Source organism: Suncus etruscus, chromosome 15 (assembly GCF_024139225.1).
Source record: "Suncus etruscus isolate mSunEtr1 chromosome 15, mSunEtr1.pri.cur, whole genome shotgun sequence".
Lineage (NCBI taxonomy): Eukaryota > Metazoa > Chordata > Mammalia > Eulipotyphla > Soricidae > Suncus > Suncus etruscus.
This window is the reverse complement of record NC_064862.1, coordinates 85,982,022-86,004,342: the sequence shown is the minus strand read 5'-3', so window position 1 is coordinate 86,004,342 and position 22,321 is coordinate 85,982,022. Positions and strand designations below refer to the sequence as shown.

The following is a 22,321-nucleotide window of genomic DNA, read 5'->3' as shown; positions in this document are numbered from 1 at the left end:
CCCCAGAAATCTATCTTTTTATTTTTGTTTGTTTGGGGGACCACACCCGGTGGTGCTGAGGGCTTTACTCCTAGCTCTGCATTTCTGAATCACTTCTGGTAGTGCTCAGGGGACCCTCTGGGATGCCAAGGATTGAACTCAGGTTAGCTACGTGCAAGACAAATACTCTATTCACTGTGCTCTATGGCTCTGGCTCTCTGAATTAACTTTTCCTCCTAACTTAATTCTTTATCCGATCTTTCTCTGTCACCAAGATGCCTGTGCATATTATATTTTTTTGTTTGGGGTCATTACTGACTCCCAATAATACTCCATTTCAGTGCTCTTGGTCCATGCAGTGGTGGGGATTGAACCCAAAACTCCCATTCTTACAAGGCACCCTTTTCTTTAATCTGTGCAAGCCCAGTGCCCTGTATGCCATCCTAGCTCTCTGCAATGTTTGGTTCTTTTTAAGTGGATCTTACTGGGGGTTGGACAGTAGTTGGCAGGGAAGGTCTTGGTCTTTCTTGCAGGTGACCAACCTGAGTTCAATCCCCAGTCTGATCTACCTAGTGAACAACCTGAGTTCAATCCCACCATCTGATCTACCTAGCCTCTGGGGACCCAGGGACCCCGGGCTTCTGTCTCTCCTGATGGCCCAGACCCTGTCCCCTTCCCCCACCCCCACTTCCCCCCTCGCACCTGCACACAGCTTGTCTTTCTATGCATGCAGATGTTGATGAGTGCTTGGAGGAGCCCACGCCCTGCCTCTTTGGAACCTGCACGAACACCCCTGGAACCTTTCAGTGTCTCTGCCCAGAGGGCTTTGTCCTCTCCCACAGCAGACACAGGTGCTTAGGTGAGTCCAAGCACTCAGCCTGGAGGGAAGAGCTGGGGATGGGAATTACCTGGATCCCCTAGAAAAGGGGGCCTAGGGTTGCCCTGGATCAAACAAATTCTTGGTCCACCTTGCAGAGAATGAACCCAGTTCTATGAGACTAGCCCAGTCCCACAGACATGGATTTTTCTTCCATTCTCCCAGTTGGTATACCTGAGCTATTTTCAGTTGGTCTGGGCTGACCTTGACCGCTCTGGGCAGCATTCACCCATCTAGGCTAGTTCCCTCCCTTATTCAGGGAAGGAAGGCAGAAGGTAGAGCAAATCAACCAATATTGGTTACTCACAAGCTGGTAAGATATCTTCTAAGGGCAAGATTCTGTGATGAGAAGTTGGAGTTGGAGGTCTGAGGTCCTGCAGTTTTCAGCAACCAATCTCTTTGTCTTCCTGACAAGATTAAAAAATTGGGGGAGAGTGGTGGTGCAAGTGGTAGGGTCTATGCCTTGCATGCTCTAACCTAGGATGGCTTGCAGTTAGAACCCCTAGTGTCCCATATGGTCCCCAAGCCAGGAGCGATTTCTGAGCACATAGTCAGGAGGAATCCCTGAGTGTCACTGGGTGTGGCCCAAAAGCCAAAAAAAAAAAAAAAATGAGGGGATGGGATCAGAGAGATAGCACAGCAGCGGGGCATTTGCTTTGCTTCCGGCTGACCCAAGACGAACCAGGTTCAATTTCTGGCATCTCAAATGGTCCCTCGAGCTGGACAGGAATGATTTCTGAGCACAGATCCAGGAGTAACCCCTGAGCATTGCCAGGTGTGGCCCAAAAACCAATCAATCACTCAACAAATAAATAAATAATCACTTTAAAAAATAGGAGGAGGGAGATAACTGAAAGACATGAGGACCCTGCCCCCAAGAATTGCTGACTGAGGGGCAGGAGTACTGAGTCAGAAAAGCATTCATTTGCCTTGCACACAGCTGACCTAAGTTCGATCCCCGACATTCCATATTGTCCTCCCCACAAGCCCACCAGAAATTATCTCTGAGCACATGTTGCATTAAATAAATTAACGATGGTGCTGGATAGAGGTGGATGGAGGGATTTTTCTCTGCCATCCCAGGCCACGTGGCTCCGCAATCCCCATTCAGCTGGCGGGTCCCAGGTTTAGGTGAACGTCGGAATCACACTCATCCAGAGACAGGCATCAGGAAGCATCAACTTTATTCATGCCCTATCCACCACATGTGTGGCCTATATCATAACCTTTCAAGCACTAGTTATTCTTAGCCCTGCATCTTAACTCCTTTCAGCCATCTTCCCTTTGACCTCCATGCTGGCCAAAGACCAAAAAGGGCCAACTAACCCCTGGGTCAAAGGCTTTATCTACCTTTTCCAAGACCCCTCCCAGGAATGGGCAGGGTCTTGCAGGTAAGGTCAAGTTACCTAGGAAGAAAGGAGGGATGAGGCTTCAAGCACAGAGCCAGGAGTCAGCCCTGAGCACTGCCGGATGTGTTAAAATAAAGAATTTTTAAATTATGTATTTAAAAAACTAAAGAAAGCCCCTCCCCCAATAAATAATTTCTAGCTAAGTTTGACTCTTCTCCCTGGCATAAAACACAACCCATCAAGAAGGAGAGGCATGTGTTATTGATGAAACCAGCCTAATCTTATTGATTCAGATGGATCACATGCCCTTACTCAAACCAATCAGCATGGTCAAGAGCCCAGAGCGTCCTGATTGGCTGCTGGAAGGGTTCAGGAAGACCCAGTGGCCAATGAGTGGAGCCAAAGGTAGCTGAAGCCCCGCCCCTTCTGGCATTTTCCCTCCCTGGGCCAGACACTAGGCAGAGTCTCTGCTTCACACGTTTTGAGGCCGGAAAGTGCTCGATGCCCAAAGCTTTTAACACCACCAAAACTCGGTGCTGCTGCAGCCAGAGGCCTGGCAAGGGCTGGAGCCATCCCTGCGAGCCATGTCCACAGGAGGGCAGTGGTGAGCTCCCCACCTTCCCTTAGGGCACCCCCATATCCTTCCCCTTTCCCACCCACATTCTGGGGGTGCTGGGTCTGCCCCTGAACCCCTAATTCATGGACCCCTACTCCCCTCCGAGCCCAGCTGCCTTTCAGGAGCTCTGCCCCTTTGGCCATGGTGCGGTTCCAGGCCCAGATGCCTCCCGAGAAGGTGAGTCCCCCTTGTACCCCCATTTTTCCCCAGCCCAAACTCCCCATCTGGGCACCTCACACTTGGTAAATCTCAGGCTTGCTCTGGGCCTGGGAGAGGGGGTGATCCCTAACCTCTCAGGCAAGGATGGTACGCGATGGGAGTGACCCTGCATCTCCCCCTGCTACCCATAGATGTGAACGAGTGTGCAGAGAACCCCGACATCTGTGGCACTGGCCGCTGCATCAACACCCACGGCGCCTTCCGCTGCGAGTGTCCCCTTGGCTATACCCTGGATCTGACCGGCTTCGAGTGTGTGGGTGAGGCCCAGGAATGGGGGGACTTCAGGGGATGGGTAGGACAGACCCCTCCACATGCCTGGCCCCTTCTCTCACCTTATTTTTTTTTTTTTTTTTTTTGGTTTTTGGTTTTTGGGCCACACCCGGCGGTGCTCAGGGGTTACTCCTGGCTGTCTGCTCAGAAATAGCTCCTGGCAGGCACGGGGGACCATATGGGACACCGGGATTCTAACCAACCACCTTTGGTCCTGGATCGGCTGCTTGCAAGGCAAACGCCGCTGTGCTATCTCTCAGGGCCCCTCTCACCTTCTCTTGTTCAAGCTTTCATGTGCTCCAAGATTCATTCAAGCTCTGGCTAATTGTCACATAGCCCCACCCCACTGCCTTTTCCATCAACTCTCTTCCTATTTTGTTGATACTGCTATTTGTTTATTATTGTTGTTGTTGGGTTGTTTTGTTTTGTTGCGACACCTGGTGAACCTCAGGGCTGACACCTGCCTCTGAGCTCAGGACTGACTCCTGGTGGGACTCGGGTAGGGTTTCCAGGGATGGAACCCAGGCAAGGCATTTGCCTACCCACTGTGCTATACTCCTGGCTATGCTCAGAAATTGCTCCTGGCTTGGGGGACTATATGGGTTGCCGGGGATCGAACTCAGATTCGCCCTGGGTCAGTTGCATGCAAGGCAAAAGCCCTATCACTGTGCTATCGCTCCGGCCCCCAAACTCACTTTTAACTTCTCCATCTCCTCCTTCACTCACTTCCTGTCCCCTCTACTTGCATCTTGCCCTCAGAAGACCCCATGTGTTCTGGGGCCATTCCATGAGCATATCAACAGGATGTGTTTGCAACATGGAGTGGCTCTGTAACCTCTCTCAAACACACCCTGACACCCCCTCTCATTTCAGACACAGACGAATGTTCCTCTGGGCAGCCCTGTGGGGCTGGAACTTGCACAAACATTGCAGGGGGCTTTGAATGTGCCTGCATGGATGGTTTTGAGCCGGGACCCCAGATGGCCTGTGAGGGTACGGACCTACCTGCCTGCCCTCCCGCCATGCACATGGGGAGGAGGACTGGGGTGTGCTCCAGGATGACTCCCCGGCCTCCTCAGACATCGACGAGTGCTCCCGGAACCCTCTGCTCTGTGCCTTCCGCTGCATCAACACGAATGGGTCCTACCTGTGCACCTGCCCGCCAGGCTATGCCCTGCGTGAGGACGGAGCCACGTGCCAAGGTGGGTGTAACTGTGGGGGTACATATCCCTGGGGCTTTAAGGCAAGACCCCTGGCTCTGAGGGTGGATAGGAATAGTGAGGGGGCACAGGCTGGGATGTTGGGGGAGGTTCTGTCCCTGTTGCTGCTTTTATGAATATTGCTGGCTGGGAAATCGGGGTGCTGAGGCTGGAGACATAAGACAGCAGCGAGATGTTTGCCTTGCATGCAACTGACATGGATTTAATCTCTGATATCCCATAGGGATCCCCAAACTTACCAGGAGTGATCACTAAATGCAGTCAGGAGTCAGTCCTGAGCACTGTTAGGGGTAGCCCCCAAATATACCAAAATATAAACGAAAATAGGGTTCTGGCTTCTCGATGAGGTCCAGAGCTCACAGACCCATAGTGTGGGTACAGATGGCCCTGCAGGGGTGGCTGAAGGATATGGGGGGAAGCTTCTGTGTTTCTCCTCCAGGGAGACTGGGGCAAAGACAGTCTGTTTGGTTTGGTTTAGGGCCACATCCAGCAGCACTTAGGGGTTCCACCTGACTCTGCACTCAGGGATCATTTTTGGTGGTGTTCAAAGGGACCCTATGGGATGCCAGGGATCAAACCCAGGTCAGCCACATGCAAAGAAAATGCCCTTTCTGCTGCGCTATCACTCCAGCCCAAAGAGTCTTTTTGGTTTTGAGGTTTGGTACTATACCTGGCAATGCTCAAGAGTCACTCCTGGGGGCCTGAGAGATAGTACAGCGGTAGGGCATTTGCCTTGCATGCAGCTGTTTTGAACAGACAGTGGTATGAAATCCTGGCATCATATATGGTCCCCTGAGCCTGCCAGGAGCAACTTCTGAGCACAGAGCCAGGAGTAAACCTTGAGCACCACCAGATGTGACCCAAAAATAAATAAATAAATAACTCCTGATGGGCTCAGAGAACCCGAGGGGATTCTGGGAATTGGCCCTGGGTTGTGTGCAAGGCAAGTGTTCTCCCTGATGTAGTATGTCTCTGACCCCAAGGACAGTTTTACTTTTACCACCAGGTGTCATGTACATAGAAATGCCCCCAATTAGGAATTTCCTATTTCTAGACACCCAAGTCAAGGGTGAGATAGAAGCCAGGCTGCCACTCACTCTATAGGGCCAGACACTTTCACAGACATCCCAGGCTCTGGGTGGAGTGCTAGGGAGTGGCCCCACTGCCTGGAATTTGGGGAGCTTCAATTGAAGAGAAAAGGGGAACCCCTATAAGTGCTGCCTGGGTGCACTGTGGCTTCATGAGGGGCCATCTGGGATCCCCTGGCTGGCCCTTGACCTACCTCTGACCCTCCCCACCCTCACCCACCCCGCCCCCCATTGGCAGACATGGACGAGTGTGTGTTGGGGTCCCAGGACTGCCAGGCCCGGGGTCTGCTCTGCAAGAATCTCATTGGCTCCTTCGCCTGTGTCTGCCCCCCGGGTCTGCGCCTCCAGCCAGGCGGGGAGGGCTGCACGGGTAAGACAGGGCCCGGAATGCGGGGACCACCTCACCCCATGGAGGGTAGGAGAGGCTGTGAGAATCAGGCCCTGGAGGGAAGTAACTGACTCCTGGTTTTGGCCCCATCCCTTGTTCCCCAGATGCCGATGAGTGTCGTGCCCAGCCACGCCCCTGCGCCCATGGCCGCTGCCTCAACACCGTGGGAAGCTTCCGCTGCCACTGTGAGCCTGGCTTCCAGCCCAGCCCTGCCCTCACGGCCTGCCACGGTGAGTGCGGTCACCAACACAGCACCTCAATGTCCCCCAAACTCTTTCCTCTCTCCCCTCTATACTTGGCGTCCACCCAGACCCTCCATGTACCTCCACAAGGTCCCCAAGTGTATCTGAGCCCCTGCACTCAGCATCTCTTAGAGACCCCCAAGCTTCTGGGGGACCCCCAACTGCACCCAAATCCCTATACTTTCCTCATTTATCTGTTCTCTCTGCTCTCCGGGAAGCCTCCACCCTTTGGGAATCTGCAGCCTAGAGCTCGATGATCTCAGGATCTGCAGCCCCGGGTCTAAAGAGTCATCTATTGGCCAAAGAACACTTGGGGGCCAGAGAGGTGGCTCAGTGGGTAGTCTCAATTCCGGGTGCTATACTTGGTTCCCTGAGCTCAGGGCCAGGAGTAGCCCCAATGATCTCCTAATGCTCGCGCGCACACACATACACACACACACACACACACACACTACATGCACACATGTGTCTGGGGTGAACACTTCAGGGGGAGGAACCATGCCTGGCCCCTCAACTCCACCCCCACTCTCTGCAGATGTCCGGCGAGGGTATTGCCTCTCCGAGGTGCAGTCAGCATCATGCCAGGCTCAGAGGAGTGGTGGGGAGCCTGTCACCCACGCTGAGTGCTGCTGTGGGGGCGGTCGCGCCTGGGGGCCCCGCTGTGAACTCTGCCCCCTGCCTGGCACTCCAGCCCACAGGGCATTGTGCCCACTTGGCTCTGGCTACACTGCAGATGGCCGAGGTGAGGGGTGAGGAAGGAAGCCGGATCCTCCTTTTCCTGAGTGAATGTGTGTCTATGAATGAGTATATCTGTGTGTGTGTGTGTGTCTGTCTGTCTGTCTGTCTGTCTGTGTCTGTGAGTGTTTGATCTGGGTAACACACAGGGAGCAAGAGCAAGTATATTGTAGTTTCCCAGGTTTTTGCCAGGGACCACCCATGGGGCTGACTGTGATGCCCCCGCAGCTTCCTGTGGGTGGGTGCCCTGCCTGTGTCCTGAGTCAGGGTCTCTGATGAGGCTTTGAGGGTGGGGGCTGGAGAGTCTCCAAGGGAGGTCAATAAGAAGTCTGGCCCAGCCACACCAGCTGTTCCCCCTCTTCTAGACGTGGATGAGTGTCGCATGCTGGGATCTCTCTGCACCCACGGTGACTGCATCAACAGCCTCGGCTCCTTCCGCTGCCACTGCCAGGCCGGGTTCATGCCCGATGCCCCTGCCACTGCCTGCCTGGGTGAATCCCACGCCCCTCCACATCTCCCAGTGCCCCCAAGATGCCTGCCAGTCCATTCCCCCATCACCTCCCCAGGACCCTTCCTATAAGAAAAATGATGAAAGGGCAGAGTGATAGTACAGAGGGCATTTGCCTTGCATACAGCCAACCCAAGTTTGATCCTCAGCACTATGCAGGCTCCCCCAAGCACCATCAGGAGTAATTCCTGAGTGCAGTGCCCTGAGTAATCTCTGAACATTGCCAGGTGTTATGTCATGGAGAAGGTATCCATCAAAGACAAGGGTTGGCAAAGTCTGGCCCTAGGCTTGTGATTTGTCAATAAGGCTTTATTGGCACACAGGAGTACACATAAGGAGCCACTGGGCTCTTTGCTCCTTGTGGCTCCAATCCTTGCTACTGGGGCAGAGTTGAGTCATTAGAACTGGAACCACATAATCCACCAAAGCCAAACATGTTTCCTCTGACATTTTATTTGGGGGGAGGATGTCATGCCTGGTGAGGCTGGGGGACCATTCAATGCCAAGACATTCACCTACCAAAACTGCCCGCCAGTCTCTTAAGCCACCTCCTGAGGCCCCTCTCGATGGCTTTGTTGAGGGAGGGCAAAGTTTTACCAATTCCTAGCGTAAGATGCAGAGTCTAGGCAGAGCCTCCACACCCCCAAAGCTGTCTGAGTCTCCTTATTCCCCGTCACCCCTGCCCTTCTAGACGTGGATGAGTGTGGCCAGACCCCCAAGCCCTGCGCCTTCCGTTGTCACAACACGGAAGGCAGCTTCCACTGCACCTGTCCACGGGGCTTCGTGCCAGAAGAGGGGGGCAGACGTTGTGGAGGTGAGATCCCATCCACCGCTTCCATCATACCCCCTTGCACACTGCGGGGTGCCAGCTTGAGTGCCACTCCCTCCTGCACAAGCCCCGGCCCCTGACACCTCACTGAGCCTCCTATGACATCTCTGCGCAGACCTGGACGAATGTGCCTCCCGGCGCCATAACTGCCAGTTCTTCTGCGCCAACACCATCGGGGCCTTCACCTGCCGCTGTCCACCTGGCTTCACCCAGCACTTGCAGGCCTGCTTTGGTGAGTCCCCTCCATCCTGCACCCCCAGACACAGCTGCTGGCCACAATCCCAGCCAGCCCTGGGCTGGTGATAGAAGTTCCCAGGAGCAGGGCCATAGCACAGGGGGGAGGGCACTGGACTTACAAGCAGCTGAGCTGGGTTTCATCCCCGGCATCCCACCATAGGGTCCTCAGAGCACTGCCAGGAGTGATTCAAGAGCAAAACGTCATAGGCTGGAGCAATAGCACAGTGGATAGGGCATTTGCCTTGCACACGGCGTACCTGGGTTCGATCTTCAGCATCCCATATGTTCCCCCCAAGCCTGCCAAGAGTAACTTCTGAGCACAGAGCCAGAAGTAACCCCTGAGCACAGCCAGGTGTGGCCCAAAAACAAATAAACAAACAAACAAAGAAAAGCACAGGGTATGACCCAAACAAAAGAATTACCGTATTTTCCGGCGTATAAGACGACTTTTGAAACAAAAAAAGTCAACCGAAAATCGGGGGTCGTCTTATATGCCGAGTATATCCTGAAAAATGTTTCTATATGCCGCTAAATGAAAATTGTCTGAATATTGCCACCAAACGAATTTTCCAACTCGATCCTGCACCAATCACTGCAAGGCTGCTCGGACCGCCTCTCTAACGCAGCCAATCCAAGCAGGCTTTTGATGCATGCAAATTAGACAATGTTCTGGACCCGAATCTACACTGTCAAAAGCCTGCTCAGATTGGCCAGAGTCAGAGAGGAAGTCTATTACAGCATAACCTTTGGACCTTTGCTTGTTGTGATTGGCTCACTGTGGTGCATACAGTTGCAGCACTGGAACGTTCTGTCTGATACAGCGAATGTAGGCCTAAACATATGTTTTAACTGCAAAATTAGGGGGTCGTCTTATACGCCCGGTCATCTTATACGCTGGAAAATACGGTAGCCAGCAACAGGGGCCAGATCAATAGCACAAGGAAAGAGGCTTGCCTTGCATGAAGCTGACTCGGGTTCATCCCCGTCATCCCATAGGGTCCCTTGAGCCCACCAGAAGTGATTTTTTTTGTTTTTTTGTTTTTTGTTGTTTTTTTGTTTTGTTTTGTTTTTTGGGCCACACCCGGCATTGCTCAGGGGTTACTCCTGGCTGTCTGCTCAGAAATAGCTCCTGGCAGGCACGGGGGACCATATGGGACACTGGGATTCGAACCAACCACCTTTGGTCCTGGATCGGCTGCTTGCAAGGCAAATGCCGCTGTGCTATCTCTCCGGGCCCACCAGAAGTGATTTTTTGAGCACAGAGCCAGGAGTAACCCCTGACCATCGCTGGGTGTGGTCCAACACCTCCCCTCAAAAATGAATTAGCCACAGGGATCAGAGTGATAGCACAGTAGGGAGGGCACCAGTCTTGCATGCGATGGACCAGGGTTTGAACCTCAGCATCCCATAGGGTCCCCTTGAGCACTGCCAGGAGATATTCTTGAGCAGAGCCAGGAATCAGCCCTGAGCATAATTGGGTGTAGTTCCACCACCACCACCACCCCAAAATAATTTGCCCACAGCAGCCTGTATGTGCGAGGCTCCCAGACTTCTGGCATGAAGGCCCCTTGGTCTCCCTGGGGAGCGTCCTCCCTTTCTGCAGTCACCCTGCAACCCTGCCCTGCCCTCTGTGCCCAGCAGATAGTGACGAGTGCAGAAGCCAGCCTGACCCATGCGGGACCCATGCGCACTGCCGCAACACACGGGGTAGCTTCAGCTGCGAGTGTGCGAAGGGCTTCAGGCCCCGCAGCTCAGGCCCTGGCTGTGAAGGTACTACTGGGCTTGCTGGGGACCCCAGCCCGAAGGGATGGTGGGGGTTGTCCCTGCATGATCCTTCCCTTTCTCCCTCTCTCTCCTCTCTTGTTTCCCAAGATGTGGATGAATGCAATGGGCCCCATGGCTGCCCCCATGGCTGTGAAAACGAGCCGGGGAGCTACCACTGCCACTGTCCATTGGGCTTCATCCCGCACTCGCACAGGGGCCAATGTGTGGGTGAGTGGAAGGGGGCAGCACACAGCGCCCCCCACAGTAGTCCCAGTGAGGGCAAATGTGAGGACAGCACAGCAGCCTCAGTCTGTGATCTGCTGAGTTCTGTGATTGGTGGTGGCTGGAGTCATTTTGATTTTGATCAATGAATGATGTCTGGGGAATTAATGCTACAATTGACTGGTGATGTCTGTCGTGGCTGGGACAGTGCTGTGGTCTATGATGTTTGTATAACTGGATCAGTTTTGTGATTGATTGGTGATATCTGATGACTAGGACAGTGCTGTGATTGATTGGTGCTGTCTGGTGGTTGGAGTGAGTGCTTTGATTGATTGGTGATGTCTGCCATGAACACAGCTGTGGAGTTGATGTAGGAAGGTGCAGGCTATATCATTGCCAAGGCTAAAGCAGGAGACCCTGAGTTTAGAACATTAACCCTGACCATTAACCCCCCATCCCATGCTGCCCCAGGGCCCCCTCATTTTCTCTCCTTCCATCACCACCCCACGCACCTACAATCTACCCTCCCCAGCGCCTAGCTCTCCTCTCTGCCTACCTACCACTGCCTATCCCACAGCTACTCCCTTCAGTAGTCTCTGACCTGGCTGTCCCTGCTCTCCCGCCACCTCACAGATCAACCTTCTCTCTGCTTTTCCCTCAACCCCTTGCTGGGGGTGCTCAGTGCTGTCCTCTGCCACTGCTGCCTCGACTTGCCCATTTCCTCATTTCCTCTAGGCAGAATACTGCCAGGTTTTGTGTGTGTTTTGTTTTTGTTTTTGGGCCACACCTGGCGGTGCTCAGGAGTTACTCCTGGCTATCTGCTCAGAAATAGCTCCTGGCAGGCATAGGGGACTATATGGGATGCAGAGATTTGAACCAACCACATTAGGCCCTGGGTTGGCTGCTTGCAAGGCAAACACCGCTGTGCTATCTCTTTGACCCATTTCCTCATTTCCTGGCACCCAACCTAGAGCTGCACAAGTGAGGTTGGGGATCAATGGAACCAGCAGTCCCCAAGAAAACGACCCCATTATCTCCACCGTGCATCCCTGGATACTTGAATAACTGTCTTTGAAATGGTTCTGCTGCCATCTAGTGGGCAGAGGTCAGAAATTCAGTTCCAGCTGGTCCAGAACTGAGGGACCCTCAATCCAGGAGAATGACAAGGTGTCGTGACCCCGGCTTCATTATCTGTAGGTGATCTGGGGGCGTTCTGAGAAATTGATCTCAGGTTTCCTTATGGTGCTGGCGGACAACAAATTTCAGAGCCATCAGGACCAAGTGACACCCCAGATTGAATTGCGGGCCTTATAGATTGTATAGGCCTTCTGCTTGTCACGCAGGTGCTTTAGCCACAGTGCTCACCCCGAATGGGCTCCTGGCATTGGCTCTGGTTTCCAAAGGAAGAGATGGTCCAGAGTTGTAGTACAGCAGAAAGGGTGCTATTCTTGCATGAGTTCGACCCCTGGCATCCCATAGGGTCCCCTGAGCACTACCAGGAGTGATTCCTGAGTGCAGAACAAGGATTCAACCCTGAGCATCACCAGGTGTTGCCTTGCAGATGGCTGACCCTGGTTCAATCCCCAGCATCCTATAGGGTCCCTCAGGCACTGTTAGGATTAATTACAAAGAAAACAAAGGTGAAAAATATAAATGAATTTTTTGAGTACACATGTGAATGAATGCATGTATGAAGAAATGAGTGAGGAAGGGAGTGAATGGAAGCAAATGAGTGAAAGGAGTCAATGCTAAATCAGCGAGGGGCCAGAGCAATAGCACAGAGGGGAGGGCATTTTCCTTTATGCAACCGAACAGATTCGACCCCCCAGCATCCTATATGGTCTCCCCAGCACCATCAGGAGTGATTTCTGAGTGCAGAGCCAGAAGTAACCCCTGAGCACCAATGGGTGTGGCCCCAAAATAACAAAAACAAAACAAAATGATAGATCAGCGAGTCACAAATAGTTCCATGAACATGTGAATCCATGTAAATGAACAAGAAAATATATGACTTCTGGGGTTGGAGTCATAGCACAGCAGGCAAAACATTTGCCTGGCATCCTATATGGTCCCTAGAGCACTGCCAGGAGTGATCTCTTTTTGCAGAGCCAGGAGTCAGCCCTGAGCATCTCCGAGTGTGGTCTCAAAACCAAAATAAAGGCGGAGGAGACAGACTAGCCTAGTGGGATGCAGGTGTCCAGCCCACCCCTACCCCTTACATGCCCCCACAGCCTCTCTGTGTGCCTCACCCTCTCCCCAGATGAGAACGAGTGTGCCCTGACCCCTGACACCTGTGGCAGTGCCGCCTGCCTTAACACCCTGGGCAGCTTCCGCTGTGAGTGCCCCTCAGGCTTCCACTTCCACCCCGCCCGGGGCGGCTGCAGGGACCTGGACGAATGCGCCACTCCTGGGACCCCGTGCAGATATGGCTGTGCCAACGCGCCCGGAGGCTTCCTGTGCGGCTGCCCAAAAGGCTTCTTCCGGGCTGGACAGGGGTGAGTGGGGTCCACCCAGAACCCCCCCAAACACTGTTAGGACACACACACACACACACACACACACACACACACACCTGCCATGCTCACACTGCTCCCTGGAGGCTGCCATAGCTTGAACTGTTAACCAGGTTTTATCTCAAGGTGCAGGTGGCCTCAACTGTGCAAGCAGCCTACTTTGGGGGACAAGCAGGAGTGGCCTCCTGAGAGCATGTATGCCTCACAGGCATGCCTGGAGTTGCCCATAGGTGAATACACACACACACACACACACACATACACAACACACACACACACACACACACACACACACACACACACGGCTGGAGCCATAGCAGAGCGGAGAGGGTGTTTGCCTTGAACACAGTCAACCTAGGTTTGATCCCTGGCATCCCATAGGATCTCCAGAGCCCAGAGTAACCCCTGAGCACCTCCAGGTGTGGCCCCCAAAAAACAAGACACACCAGTACTTGCAGACATTCCTCGCCCCCCAGGGAGGGTGGCTTAGGGTAACTCTGGAAGGAGTGTGGGTGATGAAGGGCAGCCACCCCTTCCTGAAGTCTTCCACTCTTCTCTGCTGCCTTATCTAGTCACTGCATTTCCAGCCTGGCTCTCGGTCCCGACCCCCAGGACACCCCAGAAGCAGAGGAGCTAGGGCCTCCCAAAGGCTGCTATGAATGCAGAATCAGGGAGCATCCTTCTGGGAACCGTGCTCGGCGCAGCGCACAGAGAGACCCACAGGTACCGTGGGGAGGTGGCTTTTAGGGGTGGGATGGGAGTCAGCTGGAGGCTGTTTGAGGGTGGAGTTAACTTACATTCCCCAACTTTTCCCAACATGTCCCAACTCTAGAGGGGACACTCCACCAAAATCCTCTGTGCCAGAGAAAGGCATAAACCTCACACCTGAATCCCAGAAATCTCAGGGCCTTTCCCCTGAGCTCCCAGGGACGGTGGAACAGGGGTGACTCCACCGCACCTGCCTATGCTACATATTTGGGCTGCGTGTACCTCACCAAGGGAAGATGGGGTCACCCCAACTCCCCTGCAAGGGATCACAGGGAGAAACTCGATGACAGGTTGGGGGTGCACACAGGCCTCAGGGTGCCCTGCCTTCTTCACGCACGTCAATGTTAGCTGTCAGCCTTGAGGTCCAAGGGCTACTCTCACTGGGAGGGCACACGACCGACCCAGGGCAGACCCGGGTTCAATTCCAGGCATCTCATATGGTTCCCTGAGCCTGCCAGGAGCGATTTCTGAGCACACAGCCAGGAGTAACACCTGAGTACCACTGAGTGTGGCCCAAAATTTAAAAAATAAATAAATAGGGGCCAGGTGGTGGCGCTAAAGGTAAGGTGCCTGCTTTGCCTGCGCTAGCCTTGGACGGACCGAGGTTCGATTCCCCCGGTGTCCCATATGGTCCCCCAAGCCAGGAGCAACTTCTGAGCACATAGCCAGGAGTAACCCCTGAGCGTTACCGGGTGTGGCCCAAAAACCAAAAATGAATAAATAAATAAATAAATAAATAAATAAATAAATAAATAAATAAATAAATAAATAAATAAAAGCTTCTCTCTTTCTCACTCTCTCTCTTTCCCTCCCTCCCTCTCTCTCCCCCTCCCTCTCTACCTCTCTCTCTCTCTCTCTCTCTCCCTCTCTCTCTCTCCCTCCCTCCCTCCCTCCCTCCCTCCCTCCCTCCCTCCCTCCCTCCCTCTCTCTCTCTCTCTCTCTCTCTCTCTCTCTCTCTCTCTCTCTCTCTCTCTCCCCCCTCCATCCCCCGGATCTGGCTCTGAGAAACTCAGATAAAGGGTATTTGTCACCCACACAACCACACACAGGCCTCTCAGCCTGCAGGAAATGCCATTGGCTGGACGCTCCCCACACAGACCTTTGCCGATGCACAGGAGTCCTTAGGGCCCCAGAGCCTGAGGCTCCCCACAACCCCACAGAGCGCCTGTCCTGATTTCTGAAGCTCAGCCCTCCACCTGCCCATCCACCCCTCTGTGCTTGGCACCTGGGAGCCAGCATTAGCCTCTCTACCTCTCTGCTCGGAGCAGAGCTTGGGGCTCTGTCTTCCACCACACACACACCCCTTCCGGGCCCCCAAGCAGTGCCAGGTACATCCCAAATAGATTTTAAAAGGGGTGGGGGGGGCTGGAGGAATGTCCCAGCAAGGAGGGCTCTTTCCTTGACCTGGTAGATTCTATTATGACTCTCCACACCCCTGAGGTCTCCTGATCCCCTTCAAGAACAATTCCTGAGCACAGAACCAGAAGTCATCTCTGAGTACAGCTGGATATGGCTCTCCCCAAAAAAAACATCATTCATAAGTCTTTTTTTCTTTTTTTTAGCAGCCAGGATTGCCCTCTTGGGTAATCTTGGGTAATAAAGTAAACCTTATCTACCTTTTTTTTTGTTTTTGTTTTTGGGTCACACCCAGCAGTGCTTAGGGGTTACTTCTGGCTCTACACTCAGAAATTGCTCCTGGTAGGTTCAGGGGACCAAATGGGATGCTAGGATTCGAACCAACGACCTTCTGCATACAAAGCAAACACCTTACCTCCATGCTATCTCTCCAGCCTTATCTACCATTAAAAAAAATACTTTGCTACACTCAACAGTGCCCACGGCTGACTCCTACACTCAGGGATCACTCCTGAAGGAACTTGGGGGATCCTATGGGGTGCTGGGGATAGAAGCTTGATGCAACACAAGCACCCTTCGTTTGTTTATTTTGGAAGAAGCACTTCATCTGGAGTGCAGAAAGGCAGTTTGCTGGTTCAAAGCAGGAGCACAGACTTAGCCTGCAGGAGCCCGTAGTTTCAATCTGCCATGGCTCTGAGTCTCACCAGCTGGGACCCCACAAAAGCAAAGAAGAAGGAATCAGATGGGCGCCTGGGTTTCCCCTGAGCTCCCCACGGTTTGCTGATGCATCTGTTCTGGGTCCCCAGGTGAACCTGGCCAGCCTGGACTCGGAGATTCCTCTAACCTTGAGCCTCAACCTGACCCACCTGGGTCTGGCCCAGCACATCCTGGACTTGCGGCCAGCGCTGAGGGGCCCTGGGAGTCCCGGCAGTTATGTTATTGCACGGGGCAGCGGCCGATGCTTCTTCCGCCTGCGTCGCCTCCACCCTGGTCTCACCTCCTTACAGCTGGGCCGGAAGCCCAGGCCTGGGACCTACGGGCTGGAGGTGGTAAGCCTGGCTGGGCAGGGACTGTGGGGCCGGCCCCTGAGGCTGAAGTTGCAGCTCCAGGTACTGTAGTGGGGGGAGCCTTCTCCCCCCACTTTATGCCTCCCCTCACCCCTTCTCCAGCTTCTCAGCAAGGATGGGGTCCAAACTGACTCTTTCTGGAAGTTTGGGGGAGAAGAGACTGATCACCCTATGCAGCAGGGAATTCCTGCCTTGACCTCGACAGCACCCTAACTCTCTCACACACACACACACACACACACACACACACACACACACTTCCACCATGCCGCCCTCTCCAGGACGGAAAGTCCTCAATCTAGGATCAGCTGATCATGACATCAATTGATTCTGGACCCAGATCAGTTGATCATGGGATCCTTCGATCACTGGATCAATAGATCCCCAAGGATGAAAGGTGGCCCAGCTGCCACCCCAAAACTCAGGAAACAGGAAATGCTGTGCTTGAACCTCTGGGGTGACCCTGACATTCTGTTTCCTGGAAGAGACAGGCATGGGCCTCCACACCTCCAAAAGCATGGGGCTCCATCAAGGATGATCCATATGGGGCCCTCTTGGCTGCCACATCCCAACATGAATGCGCCCCCCCCCAAGAGTCAATGGGACACAGGAAGGAGTGACAAGGAGGGAGAGCTCATGGAGGCACCACAGGTCCTCAAGCAGTATTAGGTGCACCCAGCCCTGTCCACGCCCCACCCCAGATGGAGGGTGGGTGAGGAGCCCCGAACTGCTTTTCCCACAAAAGCAGAGACAACAATAAAGTTATTTTGATTAAGTTTGACCCTCCTAGGCAAGTTCATGGAAAGGGGAGTGACCTCTGAGCCCCAGGAGGTGGATCTTGAGGGACTGGGTCTCAGTTCAGGGCTGGCTGGGGTGGGAGGGGATAGTGGGGGAAAGTTGGATGGAGACTCCCCCACTTTCACCCTAGCCTGGGGGTCCAGGTGGGTTCTCAGAGCTCTGGGTATTCATTTCAGATGGGCAAGTTTGGGGGTTCACCTCAGGTTCTCCACAGCTTCTGATGGGGGGGTCCATACCTGGTGGCAGTTTTCAGGGGTTACTCCTGGCTATGCACTTAGAAATTTCTTCTAGTAGTATCGGGGGACCCTATAGGATGCCGGGGATCAAACCTGGGTCTGTCTTGTCTAAGGCCAGCACCCTCCCCTCTGTGCTGTCGCTCCTGCCTGACAGTGTTCTCATTTCCTCTTTATGTTTGTTTTTATTTTTATTTTTATTTTTTTTTATTTTTGGGCCACACCCGGCATTGCTCAGGGGTTACTCCTGGCTGTCTGCTCAGAAATAGCTCCTGGCAGGCACAGGGACCATATGGGACACCGGGATTCGAACCAACCACCTTTGATCCTGGATCGGCTGCTTGCAAGGCAAACACCGCTGTGCTATCTCTCCGGGCCCCTTTATGTTTGTTTTTGAGCCATACCAGGTGGAGCTCATGACACACTCCTAGCTCTGTGCTCAGGAATTACTCCTGGCATGGCTCAGGGAGTCCAATGGGATGCCAATGATCGAACCCGGGCCATCTGTCTGCAAGCAGTACTGTACAATTCCTGCACCAGCCTCATGGACCATGGTTGGGTCAGTCCCAGCTGAGACCCTAGTATGAGGGAGGTCCTGGGGTTTGATCCCAACCCCACCCAAGAGGTTGGGAGGAAGATATGTTTCCTTGTTGTTGTTGTTGTTGTTGCTGCTGCTGCTGCTGCTGCAACAACAGGGATGCTCAGGAGTTACCCCTGGCTCTGCACTCTGAAATCACTCCTGGCAAGCTCAGGGGACCATATGGGATGCCAGGGATTGAACCTAGGTTCATCCTTGGTCAGCAGCATGCAAGACAAACTCTCTACCAGTGTGCTATATAACTCCTACTCTGAGATAAGTTTCCAAGTCACCAACTATGTGGCTAGAAAGATAGTCCAGGGAGTGAGAGCACAGTGGTGAGTATGCTTGCCCTGCCCGTGGTTGAACCGAGTTCGATCCCTGGTATCCCATAGTGTCCCCCAATTCTGCCAGAATTCCCAAGTTTGGAGCCAGAAGGAACATCTGAATGCCACTCGATGTGGCCCCAAAACTAAACAAAAGCCTGGACAGCCATTTATCCCACATTTAGAGACACTCGAAGGGATTAGGGGCCCCTAAAGATTTATTTCAAAGTAGTGGAGAAGCTCCTGGTCCCCGGAGGCAAGGTAGGGGCACAATGCCCGAAGTACAGGTGAAGGGGTCCCCCACTCCCATTCTCCACAACACCAGGGCCCAGTGCTGATGTCCGTCTGCAGCCAAGGAACATGTAATACCATCATCCTGTCATCCCTCTTCATTCCTGGCCATAGTGGATGATGGAGTTTGAGGGAGATAGAGCCAGTGGGAAGATGGAGGTTCAGTGCTGGAGGTTGGTTCTGGGGGGCCAAGCCAGTATCAGGATTATCTCTAATGCTGGAGTCCTCGAGTTCACGGACCTGCTGGGGGCACCCCAGAGACAGGCAGTGGGCATCACAGATTTGTGACTCTGGGCTGCCCTCTGCTTGCTGGAGCCCAGAGACATGGGTCAGGGTGATGGTGGCAGGTCACCTGTGTCCCAACCCAGAGCGTATCCTGACCCTGTAGTCCTTGTCAGCTGTGATGGGGATGAAGGTACCCCACTTACCTGAATTGACTATGTGGACCTTGGGTCTGGTGTTGCTGAGATTCAGCTTCCTAGGCCCAATGTGATGACCTGTGCCAGAGAAAGATCAAAGTCCCCATCTCTTTTGAGCACCTGGATTCAGCCATGCCTGAAGACATCCCTTCTTATTTTTTTTTTTAAGTTTTTTGGTCACTCAGCTTACTTCTGGCTCTGTACTCAGGAATTACTTATGGCAGTATTCGAGGGACCCTATGGGATGCCAGGGATGGAACTGGGTCAGGGGTGTGCAGGGGCAACGCCCTCCCTGCTGTGCTATTGCTCTGGCTCCAGAAGCCCTTTCTTGGTTTGATGTTGGCTTCTCTATTTCCAGACAAGGAATGGATCTTCCATAAAAGAGAGTTTAGGGGCCAGATAGTACAGAGGGGAGCCCCACCCACTGTTGTCTTGAAAGACATTGAACAAGGTTTGATCCCTGGTCTCTCATAGGGTGCTCCCCCCCCCCCAACCCCCGTGTACCATCAGGAGTGATTCCTGGGGCCAGAATTACAACTCAGCAGTAGGGCATTTGCCTTGCACGCAGCCAACCTGGATTCGATCCAGGCATCCCATATGGTCTCCGAGCCTCCCAAGAGTGATTTCTGAGTGCAAAGCCAGGAGTAACCACTGAGTGCTGCTGGGTATGGCCAAACAAACAAACAAAAAGGAGTGATTCCTGAGCGCAGAGTCAGATGTCAGCGTTGCTGGGTGTGGCCCCAAAATAAGAACAAAAATAAAAATAAAAAAGTAGAAGAGTGGGTCAGGTGCATGCCTTACGTGCAGCTAATCTGGATTCTATCCTCAACTTTTAGAATGATCTCCCAAGTGTCCAAGAGTAATTCCTGAGCAAAGAGTCAGGAGTCACCCCTGAGCACCACCAGGTGTGAAAAGATTGTATGGGAGGGGCTTTAGAGATAGCATGGAGGTAGGGTGTTTGCCTTGCATGCAGAAGGACTGTGGTTTGAATCCCGGCATCCCATATGGTCCCCTGAGCCTGCCAGGAGCGATTTCTGAGCCTAGAGTCAGGAGTAACCCTGAGTGTTGCTGGGTGTGACCCGAAAACAAAACAAACAAAAAGGTTGTATGGTGTCGGAGGATGTTTGCATCCAACTGACCCTGGTTTGATTCTTCCCATCCCATTTGGTGCCCAGGAACCACCAGAAGTGATCCCTGAGCACAAACTCGGGAGAAAGCCCTGAGCACCCCCAGATGAGACACGAAAAAAAATTAAAACAGGGTTCATGTTGGCAAGTGGGATACTACAATGGGGAGGGCGCTTGCCTTGCTCGGATACAACCTGGGTTTGATCCCCAACATCTCATATGGTCCCCAAAATCTGCCAGGAGCAATCTTTTTTGTTTTGTTTTTTGTTTTTTGGGTCATACCCGGCAGCGCTCAGGGGCTATTCCTGGCTCTACGCTCAGAAATCGCCCCCGGCAGGCTCAGGGAACCATGCGAGATGCCAGGATTCGAACCACGGGCCAGGAGTGATTTGTAAGCATAGCGCCAGGAGTAATTCCTAAGTACCTACTGGGTGTGGTCGAAAAAGTAAAAAATAAATAAAAGGGATTAATGTGGGTTGGAGATATAGCACATCTGTTAGGGCACTTGTCTTAACGTTGGCCAGCCTGGGTTCAACCCCCAGCATTCCATAGGGTTCCCTGAGCACTGCTAAGAAAATTCCTGAGTGCAGAGCCAGAAGTAAGTCCTGAGGGCACTGCCATTTGTAACTCTGCCCCCCACACACACACACACCAAAAAAAAGTGTAGGCTTTAGCTTCTCACTCTCCACTAGCTCTTTTTTGTTTGTTTGTTTGTTTTTTGGGCCACATCTGGTGATGCTCAGGGGTTACTCCTGGCTATGCATTCAGAATCGCTCCTGGCTTGGAGGACCATTAAAGACACCGAAGGATCGAACCACAATCTGTCCTAAATGAGCTGCGTGCAAGGCAAATGCCCTACCGCTGTATCACCACTCCCCGGCGGTGCTCAGGGGTTACTCCTGGCTGTCTGCTCAGAAATAGCTCCTGGCAGGCACGGGGGACCATATGGGACGCCGGCATTCGAACCAACCACCTTTGGTCCTGGATCAGCTGCTTGCAAGGCAAACGCCGCTGTGCTATCTCTCCAGGCCCGCCACTGGCTCTTTTTAAGGGTGTGAGGACACCCCTACACTGCTGATCTGTGGTCCCTTCCCTGAGGGGTGCACAACCAAGCCAGGATCTCACCCACCTTGAACTCTCTTCCGGTGATCCAGAAACCTCATCCCTTTCTGCACCCACTTAGCTCTGGGGTGACCGCACAGAATCTTCTGGGGCAGATAGAAGCTGGTGGGTGAAGGAGGGGCATTGGGTAAGGGCAGGCTTGGCGGGGCTCATCCCCACCCTTGCCCCCCCTCCCGCCCCTGTACCCCACACTCACATCACAGCAGGCAGATTACAGCCTCCGCTTACATGCTGGAGAGTGTAGCCCTTGGCATGTCTGAACTGAGTCAGACGCGCTCTATGGTGGTAGGACAAGCAGCAGTCCTCAAAGGCGCCTACAAGACATGGCCTGTGTGCAGTGGGGTGGGGGCACCCCCATACAGGGATGGGGAAAGCAGGTGACTCCAAGACAGAAGCACAGAGAACAGGTATCATTTCTGGAAAGCAGCCATGCACCACCCCCAGTTCCAAGGGTCACTCCACTCCTGTCTCTGCCTGGCTCTTTGCCAACTGGGGCTAGTTTATTGGGGTGACCCTCCAAAGATAGCGAGTCTAAGAAATCACTTCAAGGGCTATTTTCTGGGTGCTGGGTGATACTGAAGGGATGAGGGCATTTTGCCTTGCATGTGGCTGACCCGGGTTCGATTCCTGGGATCCCCATAGGGTGTGGGGGAATGAGTTGGGGTGTGGAGGAAGTAGGACATTGTGGGGGTGTGGAAGGAATAATGGGGTGTGGGGTCTGGTGCAGGGTTTTCCTTTTCCCTGCCCCCCCCCAATATTGGCCAGAAGCGAGTACATGGGCAGAGGCATCCTCATCCCTAAACTCCAGATGCAGCTCCTGGGGCTGGAGGCACCCCCAGATCAAAAGGCCCCAAGGCTGTGAAGGTGATAATGAGGCCATAGAAACAGCCCTTCCTGTCTGGGCAAAGGCTAAGGTTTGGGGAACAGGTGGGGCTGTCCCGTGCTGGGCCTTGGCACCTCCCCGCATACCTGCTCAACTACTGGGGCTCCCTCGATGCTGAAATCAGGCTGTGGGTCCCCCTCAGCCTCAGGGGGCACAGGGAAGAGAGTCTCCATTGAGGTCCTTGTTACCAGTATGGGGACCCCGTCTCCTCTGCTTGCAGTAAGGAGTGTGGAGGGACTCCGGGTGCTAATGGGGGGAAACTGAGGCACACAGGTTGCAAGGAGACTCTCAGTTCTAC

General features: G+C 53.5%; 2 protein-coding genes across 2 annotated transcripts in view; one reads left to right on the top strand and one right to left on the bottom strand.

Annotated features, from left to right (window-relative positions):
- Positions 1–16,666, top strand: part of FBN3 (fibrillin 3) — a 38,149-nt gene extending 21,483 nt beyond the window's left edge. The window contains 17 exon segments of the mRNA XM_049788282.1: positions 713–838; positions 2,657–2,809; positions 2,933–2,998; positions 3,172–3,297; positions 4,184–4,303; positions 4,390–4,512; positions 5,857–5,988; positions 6,111–6,236; positions 6,784–6,990; positions 7,349–7,474; positions 8,183–8,305; positions 8,436–8,552; positions 10,199–10,327; positions 10,430–10,549; positions 12,804–13,038; positions 13,629–13,779; positions 15,987–16,666. Of these exon segments, the coding sequence (XP_049644239.1) occupies positions 713–838; positions 2,657–2,809; positions 2,933–2,998; positions 3,172–3,297; positions 4,184–4,303; positions 4,390–4,512; positions 5,857–5,988; positions 6,111–6,236; positions 6,784–6,990; positions 7,349–7,474; positions 8,183–8,305; positions 8,436–8,552; positions 10,199–10,327; positions 10,430–10,549; positions 12,804–13,038; positions 13,629–13,779; positions 15,987–16,298 (2,492 nt within the window). The 3' untranslated portion in view covers positions 16,299–16,666.
- The window catches only part of CCL25 (C-C motif chemokine ligand 25), a 6,439-nt gene continuing 452 nt past the window's right edge, over positions 16,335–22,321 (bottom strand). Inside the window, exons 2-5 of the mRNA XM_049788281.1 lie at positions 21,337–21,454; positions 21,148–21,242; positions 18,901–18,969; positions 16,335–16,384 (exon numbers count right to left, since the gene is read on the bottom strand). Coding sequence (XP_049644238.1) covers positions 16,335–16,384; positions 18,901–18,969; positions 21,148–21,242; positions 21,337–21,454 — 332 coding nt within the window. The remainder of the gene's footprint in view (positions 16,385–18,900; positions 18,970–21,147; positions 21,243–21,336; positions 21,455–22,321) is intronic.